Source organism: Triturus cristatus, chromosome 2_1, assembly GCF_964204655.1.
Source record: "Triturus cristatus chromosome 2_1, aTriCri1.1, whole genome shotgun sequence".
NCBI lineage: Eukaryota > Metazoa > Chordata > Amphibia > Caudata > Salamandridae > Triturus > Triturus cristatus.
The window spans coordinates 1045573108-1045592680 of NC_140581.1; the positions used below are offsets into that span (position 1 = coordinate 1045573108).

Here is a 19573-nt window from a genome sequence, read left to right on the forward strand (position 1 = left end):
GGAGTTCGTCCCATTTCCCCTGGCACCTCGTCCTTACCGGCCTCCTCTTCAACCGGTGGATGAAGGAGAGTACTGGGAGGGGTCTGAAGACCCTCTTGCGTCTCAATGCGAGGATGGGCCTGAATGGGAAGGCGACATGGAAGGTCCAGTGGATCTGGATTTCTCTCTGTCTACACTGTCCCCTTCTTCCGTGGCAATGGAGGAGGTTGGGACTTTTTCAGTGGTGTTGCGTAGGGCGGCTGAGGCTCTTCACCTCGAGAACCCCTCTCTACCTATCAGGACCAATCTCCTGACCGAGGTGCTGCAGCCACCGTCCTCCTTCGTGGAGCTGCTGCTGCCCTTCAACGAGGCGCTTACTGACATCCTGTTGAGCACCTGGGCGAAACCTAACTCAGGGGTCCCTGTAGATACGGGTGTGGCACGCTGCCATCGCCCGGTGCCGGGCGACCCCAGCTTTCTCACACAACACACGACGCCTGAGAGTCTGGTTGTCCAGGCTTCTGCCTCGCCGAGCGCATTCCCTTCTGCTCCCTGCTCCTCCGGACAAGGAATAGAGGAAACTGGAGCAGTTTGGGAAAAAGATTTTCACTTCTGCCAGTTCTGGGTTGTGAGCGGTGAATACAGCGTGCCTGTTGGTCCGCTATACCCATTCTGTGTGGGACAACGTGGCACAGGTGCTGCCTCAGTGCCCTGTGGAAGCACGGGCGGTTCTCTCCCAGGCCATTACCGAAGGGAGGGATGCTGCTAAATTTACTATCCGTTGTGGGCTTGACACGGCCAATTCCCTCGGCAGGGCACTTTCCACAACAGTGGCGCTCCGCCGTTATGCTTGGTTCAGAACTTCTGGCTTCTCCAGGGATGTCCAGAACACTTTGTTGGACATGCCATGTGATGGCACTCCCCTCTTTGGTGATGAGGCGGATAGCACCCTGGAATGCTTTAAGGACTCTCGGGCTACGGCCCAGTCCTTGGTCTTGCCACCTCGCGTACTCCTTCGGGGTCCACTTTCCGCTCCTTTCAGGGTCGGGGCGCCCAAGCACGTTCCTTTCAGACCAACAAGCCTGCGCAGCTGCAATCTCAGGGCAGCCACGGACGTGGGACCCGCCGTGGTGCGTCCCGAGGGCAGCGGGCAGGTCAATCCACCACTGCCCCTGCCGTCGCCGCCTCAAAACCTTCCTAGTCCGGTGTTTCAGGCCCACCAGACGCCAGTGGGTGGCAGGATTCGCCATCACCTTCCCCACTGGCGCACCGTCACTTAGGACAGGTGGGTTCTGCAAATAGTACGAAGGGGCAACTCCCTTCCCTTCGAGTCTACCCCTCGAGCCATGCCACCTCAGTACCACCGCATGTCGGGGGATCACTTGGCACTTCTCCAGCAGGAAGTTGCGGCCCTCTTGGCCAAGGGGGCCATCGAGTGCGTTCTGACGCCAGAAGTAGGTCGTGGTCGTTATTCCCACTACTTCCTGGCTCCAAAGAAGAACAAGGGCCTGCGTCCGATCTTAGACCTCCGTCCTATCTTAGACCTCCGGAACGTCAATCGCTTCCTCCAGAATGAGAAGTTAAAGATGCTCACGCTTGCTCAGGTCTTGTCTGCCCTAGACCTGCAAGACTGGCTGGTAGCGTTGGACTTGCAGGATGCTTATTTTCATATCCCCATTCTGCCGGCCCACCGGCGTTACCTACGGTTCACGGTAGGCCACAAGCACTTTCAGTTCACTGTGCTCCCTTTCGGCCTTACCAGCGCCCCTGGGGTGTTCACGAAAGTGATGGTGGTGGTCGCAGCTCATCTGCGCAGATCAGGGGTTTCAGTCTTCCCCTATCTCGACGACTGGCTGTTGAAGGCGGGCTCTCCCCAGGCAGTGATCTCCCACCTCCAGACTACGGCCGACATCCTGCATTTGCTGGGGTTTTCCATCAACGTGCCGAAGTTGTACCTGATTCCATCTCAGAAGCTCCTCTTCATCGGAGCGGTTCTGGATACGGCGCAGTTTCGGGTTTATCCTCCTGAACAGCGAGTCCGGGACATTCGGGCTATGATTCCGATCTTTCAGCCCTGGTCCTGCGTTTCGGTCAGGAAGACCCTGAGGCTGTTGGGCCTCATGTCCTCCTGCATCCTGCTGACCTATCATTCCAGATGGCATATGCGGGCTCTGCAGTGGGACCTGAAGTTCCAGTGGACGCAGCATCGGGGGAACCTGTCCGACTACATCCAGATCTCGGAGGGCACTGCACAGGACTTGCAGTGGTGGCTTACGAACCAGTGTTGGGTCAGTGTCAGATCACTCTCCCTTCCCCAACCGGAGCACACAGTAGTGACGGACGCGTCCCTCCTGGGATTGGGCGGCCACATGGGAGAGGCGGAGATCAGAGGCCTCTGGTCTCCGGCGGAGTCCAAGCTCCATATCATTCTGTTGGAGCTCAGGGTGATCCTACTGGCACTGAAAGCATTCCTTCCCTCTGTCAAGGGGAGAGTGGTGCAGGTGATCACGGACAATACCACCGCCATGTGGTACTGCAACAAGCGGGGTGGGGTTGTGGACCCTTTGTCAGGAGGCACTATGTTTCTGGAGTGGCTGGAACGTCAAGGCATTTCCTTGGTGGTTCAACACCTGGCAGGTACACTTTTTTAAACCACAAGGAAACAAGCAGAAGCTTACCAGAACATTTACATGCACATCCACTTAATGTAAACATGTAAAAAAAACTATTAGATTCCATAGAATTGGTCTTCACGGTGCTCTCAAGCAAAACGTCCGCCTCTGCTTTTAGGAGAATAAAACGGAAATCCAAGAAGAGGCAAGGCTCTCAGGACTTCACAAACTTTTTACCACAAATTGCTGAGGCACACAACAATTATAATAAACCAGGGAAGCTGGTATCCACAATGTGTTAGAGCATATCAGAAAATTAGAGTCCATCAATAGCTTTGGAATTTCACTTGCACGTTTCTTTTTAATATCGCTTCTTGCAAAATCCAGAAATGTGTGCACAACTGCCGCACACCAGCCGACACGTGTTTCGTCCTAACAACGACTTTTTCAAGGCTGTAAACAATACATAAAAAGAACAATCACAAACCTAAAACAGTTACCCATCCCATAAAATCTCATTATCACAACTGTGATCCTATGGGTAGGCAGTTAGTACACTTACAATGTCATGCTGATTACATTATTTAAGAGAATAAATAAGTCATGCTTTCCATTTATAAACCATATAACACATATTATACATCAAAACATAAACATGGTGTAGCAACCAAAGTGTTAATTAACAAACCATAATCAACTGACCCACCGAAAAGAAAAAGTATGTGTCCCTACTATCGGGAAATCGAAACCACCACCAAGGACCAGTGAAGAAACTAGAACAAGAAAGGGGATAGAAAAATAAACCCTAACCATATTGTTCTCACCTAGAAGCAGTTAGAAAGATCCATTAAAGGAATTCCTGAATCATCCAAAATATCTGTCAAAGGCAATGTAGGCCAGCCGGGTGTTGAATGTCCCTTAAGGTATAGTGGTAAACCTTCTCCCCGGCAACAAATGACTAGCGTAAAGAGTGCACGCTAACATCAGATCCTGGTAAACCTAAGTGTGATAAGCAAGCATCATATAATTCTACCATCCCACAAAACAAACAATTTTAACTCCTACGAAACAGTTATAATCTTGGGTAGAATAACCACAAGCAATAATCATGAATCCCAGAACCATGCTATCATCACAATAGTATCTCGAACCCATATAATCATAAACCAAAAGGAAGAAAAAAGATAGATATGAACGGAAACATGGCAACAAATATTTAAAATATATATTTGTGATATTCGCTTGTAAAACATATGGCCAGGCATATTGCCCCAATTATTGAGCCTTTGCTCCGTGACTACAAGACTTTATGTTATTATCAGCTGCTTGAGGAGACTCGGTTTGATCTTTCGTGACTTTAACATGGTATTTATACGACCCAAAGGCTCAATAATTGGGCAATATGCCTGGCCATATGTTTTAAAGGCTATTTTGCGTTTCCAAAACAGTTAGTATTATGGGATGCTATTAGCGTCTGCTTGGCTTGCAGCATTACGTAAGATGTGTGTTTGCAGGCTAGTGAAACAAGCGAATAAACCTGGCAGGTACACTGAATGCCAGGGCGGACAAACTTAGCCGCAGGTGCATGTTGGACCACAAATGGCGTCTTCACTCGGAGGAGGTGCAAGCTCTCTTTCAGCAGTGGGGAGAACCTTGGTTAGATCTATTCGCCACCGAAGAGAACGCGCAATGTCAGCAGTTCTGTGTGTTGGCGTTTCCAAGGCGGCACTCGCTCAGAGACGCTGTTCGTCGCAAGTGGAGTTGCGATCTATTGTACGCCTTTCCACCTATACCACTTCTGCCCAGAGTACTGAAGAAGATCAGATGCGACCGGGCACAAGTCATTCTTGTGGCGCCGGACTTGGCTCGAAGAGTTTGGTATCCCTGTTCGTCGCAAGTGGAGTTGCGATCTATTGTACGCCTTTCCACCTATACCACTTCTGCCCAGAGTACTGAAGAAGATCAGATGCGACCGGGCACAAGTCATTCTTGTGGCGCCGGACTTGGCTCGAAGAGTTTGGTATCCCGAGCTACTCAGATTCCCCGATCCGACTGCCTCTTCGGGAGGATCTCCTCTCGCAGCAACAGGGGACGGTCCTCCACCTGAACCTGTCCAGCCTCCACCTCCTTGCGTGGAGATTGAGCGGCGACAGTTTATTCCCTTTGACTTGCATCCTGAAGTCTGTAATGTAATTCTGGCAGCCAGGCGTCCCTCCACTAAAACGGTATACGCCTGTCGGTGGAAAAAATTGTGGCATGGTGCACAGCGAAAGCTGTAGATCCTCTTGCTGTCCCTCCTTCTGAGGTCCTACTGTTCCTTCTTTCTTTGGCCCCGCAGGACTCTGCTCTGGGCACTATCAAGGGCTACCTTTCTGCTCTTTCAGCCTTTCTTAGGCTGCCTGAACAGCCCTCTCTTTTCAAGTCCCCGGTTGTCAATAGATTTCTCAAAGGTCTTACACACCTTTTCCCTCCTATTCCTTTTGAGATGCCTCAATGGGACTTGAACCTGGTTCTCACATACTTGATGTGCGCTCCCTTTGAGCTTCTTCATAACTGTCCTTTGTGGTTATTAACTTTGAAAACTGTCTTTCTGGTGGCCATCACATCCGCTCGGTGGGTGAGTGAGCTCCAAGCTCTCTCCTGTAAACCTCCTTTCCTGGCAATTCATCCGGACAAGGTTGTGCTTCGTCCACGTCCCTCCTTTCTACCAAAAGTAGTCTCTGCCTTTCATCTCGGGCAAACTGACACTCTGCCCACTTTCTTTCTGCCTCTGCACCCTTCAAGAGAAGAGGAGAGGCTCCGCCGCCTGGACACAAAACGTGCACTTTTGTTCCATCTCAACCGCACACAACAGTTCCGGGTGGATGACCAGCTCTTTGTTGGCTACGTGGGCGCCAAGAATGGCTGGGCTGTGCACAAGCGCACTATCTCCCGATGGGTTGTCTTGTGCATTAAAGCCTGTTACTCTCTGGCTAAAAAGGAACCTCCGGTTGGGCTGTGCGCCCATTCTACCAGGGCGACAGCAGCTACTACAGCATTGGGACGCGGTGTCCCCTGCAAGACATCTGTCAGGCGGCCACTTGGGCCTCGTTGCATACTTTCACTAAGCACTATTGCCTCAACAGTCAGGTCCGGAGAGACTGCTTCTTTGGCCGTTCAGTTCTCTGTGACTTTCTGGTGTACTCTCACTTCGCAGACCCACCACCGGGGTTGGTATTGCTTGGGTATGTATTCTAAGGTAAGGGTGCAACCCCGAAACCGGTCCTGGGATGCTTGTTTCCGGTCCAGGGAGGATCTGGCTTGGCAGTTTGGGCTGGACTGTTCCCATGAGGCACAGGGTCAAGACTGATTTGCATATGACCAGGTCTAAACTAGGGTGGCATGGTGAGCAAAAGAATGATGGATTTAACCCAGATCTGTCAAGGTCGGCAGCAGCACACGGGCCCTATGCAGCGCTATCCTGCGCCTTGCAAGCAGTATGCCAATAGCCACCAAGCGCCTTGCCAGGCCCAGGACGTCTCTGTCGTACCCCAGCGGCGCCATCAAGGGGGTCAGCTTCATGTGTTCACCAATAACCTCCCCTAATACCGTCTGCATGCCTTGCTAGAACTTCTGTATCCCCTGGCAGTGCCACACTAAGCGTGCAAACCCTGCGTCCTCTGCACCACAGCAGTGACTGCGAGAATTGTCACGCAACCCATAGCAAATCAGACGAGCTGGAGTATAATACACTCTATTAAGATATTTGATGTGCAGTAGTTTGTGGCGACTGTTCAGAGAGATGGTTAAACATGTGTATAGAATTAATGCCCCTGCCTTGGTTGACATTGCTGTGCGAGAACTTTATCCTCTGTTTACATATTTGGTTATCTCGTGTTACATCTTGGTAGCCTTGACAGTGTCAAGAGATTCTTGAGAAACATTAATAAATATGTCTGATCTCATTGGGCTGTCTACATAACAGGAGACGCAGCTCCTCCCTGGGATCATGTGATGAGGATCATGAAGATCTTTCACCCGTGCAGCTGACCCGGAAGATCCAGGGTCTGAAGAAGAAGATAAGGAAGTTTGAGGACCGGTTTGAAGAAGAACGCAAATACAGGGTGGGTATTTTCTCCTCAAAATAATAGTAAAATAGCTTTTTTTGTTTTTTTGACAGCAGCAAATTGATGGTAGTTTTGTGGGTCCAGTTTTCTGGTAAGCACTACAGATAGAGTAAAAACTATTTAGCTAAAGCATGTTGTATCTGTGATGCTGTGTTCTTTTTAGATGACAGAGTTAATTTGGCGTACTAACTCAGCTCGATTAAAGACAGGAAGTAACAGATGCTTCTTGGATGAACTCAGCAGTTTTATTTAACAATGACCCTGAGCAAAGTCATTCATGTTGTAAATGGAAAGCTTGTACGTTCTGGCATATGATAAATCTTTGCTACAGAAGCTAGTGGCCTTGTGCAGTAGGGAGTGTATCTCACACTGATTGGAGTTTGTCCTACAGTATCACCCAATCCTTTTTTGTATTGTATTGAATGTTCTAATTTTACACAGCTCAAAAATTGAACCTTTGTCTCATTGAAATTCATGAAACAATTCCATGGGTGAATGCAAAGAAGGGTTTGCCTGCGAGGGACACCAGACCTCCAGAGCTCTGTAGTCACTTAACTAAACGCTGACATTGCATTCCCTGTAACTTAAAAAGACAGCCAGAGGAATGAAAATAATTGTGGCACTATGCTAAGGGAGAGCATGCAACGACCACAAACCTTCAGTTTGTGGGAGCTCTCGCTCAGGATCCCAGCCATGTCCGTTATGAGTATGCTATCAATGTTTTGTGACCACTAGATTGGTCACAAACCATTCATACATCTCTTTCGGCATCACGAAGTAGGCGGGATAATGCCACTCCAGCACCTTCCTTTACTTATGATTTGCAAGAATTTTCAATGTAATCACAAGCCCGCTTGCAGTGTATCTTTAGTATATTTGATTGGTATTTTTGCCCTCAAAAAGCCAACATTTTTCCACAGTGAATGCAAAATCCCATACTACCCCAGACCTCAAATACTTGCTGTTTTCAAGACTTGTCTTTGTCCCATCATTCTTCTCTTTGGGACGCTTGCACAGTTATTCCAGTGGGTGGTTTTCTGTTGTGATTTTGTCTTTCTGATGGATACATCTGCCAGTGGATTCCTCACCTTGTTAGGACAATTTCAATGTTCGTTCATGAGATTTTATTTACAAATATTTTCTTCTGATTAAAGTTCTCAGTTGTCTTTTGCTTTTGATTCCCACTGCAGGAGGTGGGGTAAAAATGTGTGTTTTGCTAACTTCACCAGAAAGAAATATCCCAGTTTTGACTTTTTCAGCTATTTTTCTGTCTCCTTAGGTTTTGTGATCGATAATATTAATGAACAAGATTGATCCAGTTTTTTGCACTATTGCCTATGAATAACATAACCTATATCTAAAGATATCCACTGCCACTTCAGTGGTTTATACTTAGCATCTTTCTTTTTTATGTTGTTGCTAAGGTCTCCATCCCTCAAGGCCATAGGGTACATGCTTCAAGATCAAAAGCGGGTACTTCACTGATCGTTATATTGTAGTGCCCATTTTCACTTGCTTCTCATGTGCTTCTCATGCTACCTTTCTTGGTCAGGCATATCCTACCGTTGTTCTTCATTAAACCAACCAGACTTCATTGGCACAGGACGAATATTAATGGGGGGGAGGGTGGGAACTACTGGTGTAAGAACAGTTGAGATCAAGATGTTGTTTGATCTAATATTTGGTCCGAGATGCCTCAGTAGGACTGCCACTTTGTTTTTATCCTGACTAACATCACCATACTAGAACTGCATTTGCCAAAGTGAAAGCGAGCTAGAATATGGTAGCAGAGGAAGAACTATAATAAGGTGTATGCTTCTTGAGTGAGAGCCAAAAGTGAAGTCAGAGAATCCTTTGATCTATATATGCATAAAACGGTCACAATTATGTCATCTCTTAATTTTTTTTAGGCGACTCGTTCATTTTTCTTACTCATTGGGCCCTATCACGATGCCGGGCGAACTTGAGTCAGCCCAACACCGTTTCGGTGTGGGAACCGACGAACCATAGGTCGGCGGTTCTGCACACTGTATTATGATGCAACCACACATGATGCCGTCGCAAACTCCCATTGCTGTATGGGAGCTTGTGCTGCGGGCAGGACCCGCCCGCAGCGCAAGCTCCCATAGACAAATAGGAGTATGTGTAAATCCCTGCACCATGTGGCAGTCACCTCATGGTGCCTGCTACAGTATGCAGAGATTTACAGGGGCCCCCCTAAGCCCCCAACCAGAGGTTGCAGAGGCATGAGGGCCCTGCTAGTGGCCCCCAAGTCACTATCCAAAAGGCTTTTCATATCGAAAGGCCCGACATGGAAAGCCTGTCGGAAACCAACATCATAATCCCGACGGGGGAAACGCCATCCGTAGGATATTATGTGTGGCCTCCGACTTGTCGACAGGCTCCTTGAGCCCGTCAGAAGCCAGTCAGTCCGACCGGACGATTTAAACTCCAACCCACCTACATTGCAATTAGGTGGTCAGACTTTAAACCATGGATGTCAGTCGGAAAGCCTAATGAGCCCCATAGTGATTTTCTTCCACTTTTGATGATAATTCAGTTACGTTAATTGGAAAATTGCCTGTACCTTAAGTTACCCCAAATTTCCCTGGCTAGAGTTATCAAATTTTATAAGTACACAAAAGCAAACAGCTGATTTAACTGAGCCTAGCAGTTGCTAATGATGTCAGTGTCGCAAAAAACGATGGGGTTCCCCCTCACGGACTGAAACCAGCCCGCTGCTTGCCAGTTCCCTATACAATGGACATGGCTGGGTTCAAATACCTCGGTATCCATGTCACTACCAAACAAAAAAACTTCATGCAGCATAACCTGGGTAGAATCCTGGATGACTATCAGGCTGATGTTGAATATTGAAGAAATTGATTAAAGCTCCAGATATCGGTCCTCAGTATATCCATGTTATACAAAAGGATGGGTCTCCTCAAGTTCTTATATTTACTCCAAATAAAAAATGCCAGTGCCAACTTGAGTATTATAAATAAATGCAATGTAAAATGATCACCATCGTCCTTGAAACAGCAGTTCTGAGGCCAGTGGATTATTCATATTATTTTACAGTCAGTCTTAGAAAGAAGCAATTGTTTCTACAGTATTGTAGGCTTATTATTGTGGTGGCCCATCCAATTATGAGTACTGGAAGAACTGACACCTAGAAATAGCATACGCACCCTCCAACATCACATACTAATTTAGCTTTAACATTGAGCACATATTGTTGTCTTAATTCAGGGAATCTGAAGACGAAGTCAGTCTGATAGTGTTAAGTACAGAGGACATCACAGATGACATCAAGTGATAACCTAGTTCTTTGCCATTGACAACATCACTATGGATACTCAGTGCCCGATTCACAGAACTAACTTACTACAAAATCCTAAACTTACTACCATTTTGGTATTCACAGAATGCACTTCCTCATTTTGGTATTCACAGAATGCACTTACTCATACTAACTTTATGTCTGCACTCGGGCCGGAGATTCCGGCCAGGTGGTGGAGATTCCGGCCCAGAGGTGGAGATTCTGGCCGGTGGCGGAGATTCCTCCACCGGCCTAAATCACTGCCACCAGGCCGGAATCTCCACCATCATGCCGGAATCTCCACCTCCGGGCCGGAATCTCCACCACCGAGCCGGAACCTCCACCACTGGGCCGGAATCTCCGTCCCAAGTGTGGACATAAAGTTAGTTTGAGTAAGTGCATTCTGTGAATACCAAAATGAGTAAGTGCCTTCTGTGAATACCAAAATGAGTAAGTACATTCTGCAAATACCAAAATGAGTAATTGCCTTCAGTGATTACCAACAAGGTAGTAAGTTTAGAATTGTGTTGTAAGTTAGTTCTGTGAATCGGGCCCTCAGTCATTTTCTTGCCTCTGTTATTGTGAAGAATAGTTCTAACTGAAGTTTCATCACCTTTTTGACTGGATCCATAACCTCTTCAGCATTTGCTGCTGTGCTCTAGTAGGTGGCGTCATAGGACTCAGTGGTGGTTTGGCATAGCCTCCAGAAGTGACAGCACCGAGCAACATATAGGTGTCACCCCCATGTGCTGACATCCGTTCCTTTCTTTCCACATCCTTTAGTGCAGGTCGGGAGTTTCAATCTAAAACGTCTTGCTTCTGTATTACCAACCTCAGAATAGTTTCCAAAATGTGTGCTTGGACAGTGTTTTCCCTGAAGATCTTTTGTGCTCTACAGGAAGCAGATGTTAGCTACGGTCCTGCAACTAATGATGCCTGATACATCCGAAGGTCATCAAGGAGCATGCAGCAAAGTTATTTGTTAATGAGCAGAAGAAATCGGGCAGGTCACACTCCAAGCTTTGGTCCTGCTTTCCCTTCAGATCTCAGTCCCACTCCAAGTTGCAGTCCTGGAGAAAGTTGAAGTCGAAAGCTAAGTCTTGTCCATAAGCATAAGAAGCCCAAACCGCTTTCTCCTCCCTCCCATCACTCCCGCACTTGTGAGAAGTCATGCAATCAGCATTTGAAGGATCTGACTCTGCTTCCCTGATTTATCTTGGAACCTTTCTGGATGCTGGTCACGATGCACCACCAGTTTCATGGGCGTTATCCTACACGACAGCAAGTAAAGGCCTTCCTGGAGGCCGTGCTGGATTATTCCGCGTTTTTCTTGAGTGTGTTCTGGTATCATGGGTCTGCTGGGGACCCAAGTAATTATTACACAGACAACCTGTCCCTGCACCAGCTGACCTGGTTGGCCCCCCTCTCAGACCACACTTGCGCTGAAGGCCTTGTCGATTCCAGTTGGTCTGTCTCCGGCCTTGGCTTGACTCTGGACCCGTCCCCAAATGCCGGTTTTGAATCCGGAGCCAACTTCAGCCGAGGTTGGCTAATGTCCTATTATGAAATAATTAAGCTGCAGCCTCTGGTGTGGGAGAACTCCCAGGCAGTACCACTATCCGGATGCCACTACTAATATTACTTTATTTAAATCAGATTCATATTGGACACTTCTCTAAAGACAGTGTTGAACTCTCCACCGGGTTCCCCTACACAGAAGAGCACCTCTTTTGCAGTGGGAGTCCACAGAGCTGCAGAAGTGTTGGACCTTCAAGTGCCCCATGTAGACCTCAAAACACATCTGCTAAGCACGATCTTGCATCCTGGCCTTTTAATGTCAGAGCCCTTTATTCAGAGGCAATGATGATACCAGTCAGGTTTTCTAAGCAGTGCTCTGCACATCCATTGAGTTGGCCTGTATTTGGGAATCCTAGGCATTCTCCTGGGGACCCAGCCTTTCTAGCCCAGTGCTCAACTTTTGAGAGCTTAGTGATTCAGGCTTCCACCAGCAAGGTCAACCCTAATGTTCCCTACTACCCCGCACGACAGAAAGTCTGCTAAGGTGCTATAGATAAGCTGTTTGGGCTGTGGACAGTGACATGTTGCTCAGCCAATCATGAGAAATTCAGCATAGCGTTCGCACAAACAATCTATAATGGATAGAACTCAGCTGAGCACATATTGAGATCTGATTTGGACACTGCAGACGGCATGATTTGCACCATTGCCATCGATGTGGTGAATTCATGTCATGCTTGATGTGTGCTATTAGATTTTCTGGATACATGCAGAGGTCCGTCATGGGTATGCCATTTGAAGGCGTAATGCTTTTTGACGAGAAAGCTGATTCTTCTTTGAAACACTTTAAAAATAACTGTGTTCTCTCCCATGGAGGACAGGCTTTTGCTGGATCCCATCCTAGGCAGGCCAATGGCCACTATTTATTGTAAACTCATAAACAATATGCCTGACCCGCTTGTGTCCCTGAGGGAGAGATGGGAGAGAGATATTGGCCGCCTCGAGGATGACGACTGGCAGGATGCCTTGCAAAGCCCGCGCGAAGTGGCCATTCGGGTAAGGTTCCGCCTCGTGCAGCTTAAAATCTTCCATCGGGTGTACTACCCATGTACTCATATTTTCACATGGGGCAGTAGCCTGTCCCCATTATGCATGCAGGGATGTCAGGGGGAGGGGTCATTTTATCATATCCTCTGGGACTGCCCGAACATAGTACCCTTTTGGACGAAGGTAGCGCGTACGATGTCGGACCTGGTAGGCTCGCCGGTCCCAGTGGAGCCCAAATGGCTTCTTCTCATGATCAAAGGACCCACAGATTGTTCCAGGTATCACGAGATCTGGCTTGCACTGGTGGCCTGGGTAGCAAAACGCAATATTGCCAGTTGCTGGGGGGTGCAGGCACCACCGTAGTGGGATCAATGGCTCAGGGATTTGGATTGGTGTCAGAGGGCTGAAGAAACCATATATAACACAGGGGCTGTGTGAAGAAGTGGCAAAAGGTGTGGGGACCGTGGAAGAGGTTTCGGAGTGCCCGGAGGTGGGTGGAGGGGGGTCAAGTATGAAAATGCCGTTGTTTAGCTCTGATGACTTGTATTGGTACCATGCACAGGACTTATTCACTATGTATTGCAACATTGGTTGTATTCTGTTTGAGACCATGAGCAAAGTTAATAAAAAGATTTTTTTTTAAATGACCGTGCTCTGCACGTTCTGCGGGCTTTCTGTTTCCGTCCCCACTGTTCCTCCTACTGTACTGGAAGTTCAGAGGATACTCATGGTCTCACCTATTGACAGAGGCAGCCCTTGCAGCCCATTCAAGAGGCTGTACAGCTTTTTCGTGATGCCAGAAGACATGGTGGCAGCGAAGGCCATGGCCACTAGCATGTGCAGTAATTCTTTGTTGCATGTCATGACTACAGCCAAGCCATTCCGACTTTGCCTCCCATGATCATGGGCAGCCGGTAGAGTGCAGAATACAGTTTTATTTCCCTGGATGTTAAGTAGGTACCACAGGTCCGTGGGTGCTGCTAGTTCAATGTTGTTAGGCCCTCCCTTTTGAGTCTTCTCATCCTCTTGTAACTCCAGATTTTGTTCAGACTCCAGCAGACCAAGCATCCATCCCTGCCCAGAAAGTATGGTCACTGTTGACCAAAGGGGTCGTAGATAAAGTTCCAGAAATGGAAAAGGGCAGGGAGGGTTACTCTTGGTACCTTATAGCCAATATTTGACCTTTGGTTCTACAGCACCTTTCTTCAGGAGACAAGTTTAAGATGTTGAATCTTGCCTATATCCTCTCTGCCGTGGATTCGGGGGACTGGATGTTGTCTTTGGATCTCCAGTAAGTGTACTTTCATGTACTCGTCCTGCAGTCCCACAGACTCCTCCTTCGGTTCATGGTGGGTTTGGAACATTTTCCGATTACTTCCCTCCATTTATCCTTCCTTCGGTCCCTGGGCTGTTTCATGAAGGTGATGGCAGTTGTTGCTTCACATTTCTGAGGTCAGGTTACATGTAGCCCTGTACCACGACAACTGGCTATTGAAAGCATGCAAACCACCTCCAAACAGCTGTCTCCCTGCTGCCTTCCCTATGGTTTTTGATAAATTAACTGAAATCTCCTTCATAATTGATGCATAGGATTTCCTTCCTAAGTGCCATCTTGGACATAATGGCTTTTAGGGTCTTTTTGCTCCTCAGATAATCTGAGGACATTCTTTTTTTTTTTTTTTTTTTTAAACCTTTATTTCAAAATTCAGGACACAGCTATTCAGCCGACAGCCCGAAGGTTCGGCAGCATTGAGAGTTAGATACAGTGATGTGTCCCCAATACAGTTCAAAGAGTAATGCATAGGTCCAATTTTAAATAAACACAGAAAAAACTCACAACAAACCCCAGCAAGGCAGAACATTGAAAGCCCATGGCGAAAGCCCCCAGGGGAGGCCGGACCCCGCTCATCTACTAGTTACAAGACTGTGTACGGAGGAAGAAGGGGGACAGCAGAGGCCCAAAACGGTTCCTAAAACCAAACTGTGCTGGAAAGTAGGTCAGGGGGAAAGCTGTTCCTCGGGAGGTTCCAGATCCGGGGCAAGACATATTCCCCCCCTGTATTGGTTCCACCGCCCCCAGATGGCGTGCCACTTCCGGGGGCGACCTCTAGAGCAGTAGACCGTCTTCTCCCTAAACATGCTCCAGTCCATGTTCTCCTTCCACGCGGTCAGTGTAGGGGGTCCCGAGGAGCCCCACAATCGCGCGATATCCCTTTTAGCTACCATGTTACCCAGAGTCACCCATTTGGTCTGCGCCTCATCGAGGTCAGTGGGCCCCCAGACGTTCAGGAGGCAACACCGCGCCTCCGGCTGTACCGCAGTGCCCGTCACCTCCCCCATAACTGCATGGACTCTCCTCCAGAACTCCACAATGACACCACATTCCCAAATGATGTGCAGGAAAGTACCCACCATACCACATCCCCTTCTGCACAGGCCGTCCTCCGAGAATCCCATGTGGACCAGCCTTGGCCCCGTCACATACACCTGGTGCAGTATTTTAAGCTGCACCAGCCTCAGACGCGACGGGATCGCAACCTCCTTAGGAGAAGAAACCGCTGACTGCCAGTCCTCATTATCCAACTCAAGGCCATCCCTAGTCCACTGTTCTCTCAGTCCCAAAAGCATATCTGCCCGGACGTTAATCAACTTCTTATATATGAGCGAGATCGTGCTCTCGGGCATATGACCATCAAGGACTCGGTCCTCAAGGGGAGAGGACTCCGGCACCTTCTCACCCTCCACGAGGACTGATCGGAGGGCGTGATGCAGCTGGATATACCTGAAATACTCTGAGGGCCCTAGCTCATACTCAGTCTGCAACTCCTCGAAGGACTTCACCCTCCCCTTATGCAGCACATCTCCCACCTTGGATATACCTATCAGGTCCCACTTATCAAAGCCCTTCGTATGCCAGAGTCTTCCCAATCTCTCCGATTCAAACAATGGGGTAGCGAGGGTGAGCCTATCCTTCCAGCCCAACGAATCAGTCGCCATCTTCCATACACGCACCGCCACACCTGTGGGCCCCGTGAGGGACGAGTCTAAGGACCGCGAATACAACGCCCTGTAGTAGTTGCCGCCACGAAGCAGCCACCTATCCAGGGCATACCCAGGGCTGAGGGCAGGGCCATAAAACCCATGGTTGATCGCGCTCAGCTGCGTGGCCCAATAGTACCGTCGGATGTCTGGGAGCGCAATGCCCCCATCGTACCATGGTAGCGTCAACTTTGAAATAGCTATTCGCGGCCGCCCATCCCACAGCAACGTCCGTTGGAGGCCTTCGACCTCCCGAAAGTATTTGTCCGGTACCCAGTCCAAGGTGTTCTGGAGGGCATAGAGGAAGCGGGGAAGAGACATCATTTTAAACAGGGCCGCACGCCCAACAAGGGAGAGCAGCAGCCTCCGCCAACCTTCAACATCTCGCCTCAAGCGCGCCAAGGGGGGGAGCAGATTCCTCTCATAGCGCACAGCAGGATCCATGGATATAAAAATCCCCAAATACACGAAACCCTGCTGGGCAACCTGTATCGAACATGTTCTAGGGATCGGTGGGACCTCTCCACTAAGAACGTACAAGTACGATTTGCCCCAATTAATCACAAGCCCCGAGTTCCTACCGAACGATGCGAGTACGTCACAGACCACTATAAGTGACTTCTTAGGTGAGGCAAGATACAGTAGGATATCATCGGCATAAAGCGAAATACGGTCCTCGTGATCAGGCGACCACCGAAGGCCCCGTATATCCGGGTGCCAACGTATCCACGCAGCCAACGGTTCAAGGGCGAGGGCGAACAACAGAGGCGACAGGGGGCAACCCTGCCGAGTACCCCTACCAAGCTGAAACGGAGTAGATGCCTGACCATTCACCACAACATTCGCTAGTGGCCCCTCGTACAGCAACCGAACCCAACTCACAAAACCGCGACCGAAACCAAACTTGGCCAGCACGGCCCATAAGTATGCCCACTCCACCGTGTCAAAGGCCATCGTGGCATCAAGAGATGCCACAATAGCCGGTTCACGCAGCGTGCCCGCCCTGGCGATGACGCCATGAAGACGCCTAAGGTTTAATGCTGTGTTTCGGTGCGGGATGAAGCCAGATTGATCCGGGTGGACCAAGTCGCCAAGCACCCTACTCAAACGGGTAGCCAGGAGTTTGGCCAGAATTTTCGGCTCAGCGTTGAGGAGTGAAATGGGCCGATAGGAGGCGCACCTATCTCGGGGTTTACCTTCTTTATGTATTACCACGATCGACGCGAGCCGCTGATCCAACGGAAGGATCCCATCCCCCCGCGCCTCCAAAAACATGGCGCGCAGGTGAGGGGCGACCCTATCCGGGAACAGTTTATACAGGTCGATCGGCAGTCCATTCGGTCCAGAGGCCTTACCCGAGTTTAACGCGCGAATCGCCCCCGCCACCTCGTCAACCGTTATGTCACCATCCAAATCATCCCTATCTACGTCAGAGAGGCAGGGCAACTCGATATCACGGAGGAGCTCAGACGAGTCCTCGGGCGGCCTGTCCGACACAGAGGAATAAACCCTACGAAAATACTCGGCGAAACACTTCACAATCCCCTCAGGTTCCACGATCGCCTCTCCCCACTCTCCCGTCAACTCTGGCACCACTCTATTGACCCGTTCTTTCCTGTCCAACCACGCCAGGAGTTTCCCTGCCTTATCACCAACGTCATACAGGCGGCCCTGTTGTTCCCTACTGAGGGTCTTAGCGGCGTTCGTAACCAGGTCCCTATACTCCGCCTGCTTCAAGCAAAGCTCATGCAGTGAGGACTCTGTAACCTCCTCCTCCATAGCCCCCTCAAGGGCCGCGATCTCCTCCTCCACTTGCCGCACCTCGCCATCCCTCCGATTCTTGGCAGCCACCACCAGGGAGAGGGCTTCCCCCCGAAGCACGGTCTTAAAGGCTTCCCACAGCGACACCGCCGAGTCCACGGTTCCCAGATTGTCCTTAAAGTAATTATCCACTTTCTTTACCAGGGCGCTGCGCATCTTGGGGTCTCGGAAATACCATGGGTTGATGGGGGCCACCCTCCCTCCTCCCTCCCGACCTAGATCCAGCCGGATCCACACTGGCGAGTGGTCAGAGATACTGCGTGCCATGTGCCTCGCCTCGGATATCAACGAGGCATGTGCGGCCAGAGTGAGCAGGTAATCAATCCTGGAGAGGCTACCATGCGCCCCGGAGTGAAACGTGTATTGACTCTGCGTGGGGTGCCGGAGCCTCCAGCAGTCTATCAGACCAAACGTATCCAGGAAATCTGGAAGCCATTTCTGAGCCCCCCCTGTGTCCCTGGGCGGGTATCTATCCAACAGTCCGGAGCCCACAGCGTTGAAATCCCCTCCCACTACCAGCATTCCCCCCGGGAGAGTCAGCAAAGCCCTGCCCAGGTCGGCAAGTGTGGAGGCCTGCAGGGCCGGCGGGACATAAACCGAAACCAAAACCAAAATCCTTCCTTCCCACCTCCCCGCCACTGCCACAAACCTCCCCCTATCGTCAACAATGGTGGAGTCCACCTCAAAAGGCAACGATGCTCTAACAAGGATGCCCGCACCCCTGGACCCAGAGGAGAATCCCGAGTGTGCAATGAATTTATACCCCTTCCTATTCAAGGCATAGCACATATTACCTATGAGATGCGTCTCCTGCAGCAGGACAACATCTGGCATTGAGCGTTTCAAAAATTGCAAAACAATCCCCCTCTTGATGCGATCCCCCAAACCATTAACATTCCAGCTTATAACACTTAAGCCCCTACCCCCCATCCTCAAACGGAAAGAGGCCCACCCCACACCCGAGGAGCCACCATGGAACAGCCCTGAGGATAATCATCATGCCTTGCAGAAATAAACCCCCCAACAACAAACTCAAAATCCCCAAAACTCCCCCCACCCTGCACCCCTGCTGCAGCTTACAAAGCCCCCCCAACTTGCAGTGTGCCTGTCGCCCTTCAAAAACAAAAAATCTACAAAAAGTACCCTAAGGGAGGAAAAGAGCACCCCTCGTCCTCCCGCAACCCTCCACAGTTACTGCACTCTGTTCGAATCTTCAATTATGGTCAAATCAAGTCAGGCCGGCTCTGAGATCTCAGCCCTGTCCATCCCGACCACTGTCTCCATGCTCGGCTGTGTCATCCCCCGCCCGTCGCCGGGGCAAAGCGTCCAGCCATTCGTCGGCCATAACAGGAGAGTCAAAAAAGAATGTCCGATCTTCATGCACCACCCGTAGTCTGGCAGGGAAAAGCATGGCATACTTCAGATCCAGTTCCCGAAGTCTCCGCTTCACCCCCAGGAAGCTCTGTCTCTGTCTCTGCACCTGCTGGGTGAAGTCCGGATAAAAATTCACCGACGCATTCTGGAAGGGGACTGGGCCCGTCACCCTCGAAGCTTGCAGGATAGCGTCCCGATCTCGAAAATGAAAGAGCCGGGCGACAATCGGCCGCGGCGGGGCACCCGCCTTAGGCCGCCCGCCCGGCACCCTATAGGCCCTTTCCACCGCAAAAAACTTTCCAAGGCCCTTAGGCTTCAGATGATTGAGGACCAAATCCTCCACAAGCAGGTCCGCCGAAGCCTCATCCGAGGACTCCGGGACCCCGATGACGCGCACATTGTTGCGCCTGGCCCGGCTCTCGAAGTCCTCCAGCCGGCGGGCGGCGAGGTCACTCTCGGCCCTCAGCTTCCGAACCTCGGTCTGCAGATCCGCAACATCATCAGTGAGGCCCGTGGTCTTGTGGTCCAGGTTCTTAACTCGCTCGTTCGTCTTGCCCAGGTCCGAGCGGATCAGATTGACATCTACCAGGATGGCATCCACCTTATGCGCCAGGGCCTCGAACTGTCTCCCCATCGAGGTCTGCATCCCGTCGAGCGCGCCCATGACATCCTGTAGGGAGAGCTCCGGTGTCCCAGGCGAGTCCTCCTTCTGGGCATCCGGCGCCTGGCTCGATCCACTCGGCGATGCTTTCAGG

At 50.1% G+C, this 19573-nt stretch overlaps 1 protein-coding gene across 3 annotated transcripts in view; it reads left to right on the plus strand.

Moving 5' to 3' along the window:
- Positions 1 to 19573, plus strand: part of FAM13A (family with sequence similarity 13 member A) — a 927448-nt gene that overhangs the window by 792808 nt on the left and 115067 nt on the right. For all 3 annotated transcript variants that reach the window (XM_085635480.1, XM_085635470.1, XM_085635487.1), the window contains one exon: positions 6556 to 6694. In XM_085635480.1, the coding sequence (XP_085491606.1) occupies positions 6556 to 6694 (139 nt within the window). The remainder of the gene's footprint in view (positions 1 to 6555; positions 6695 to 19573) is intronic.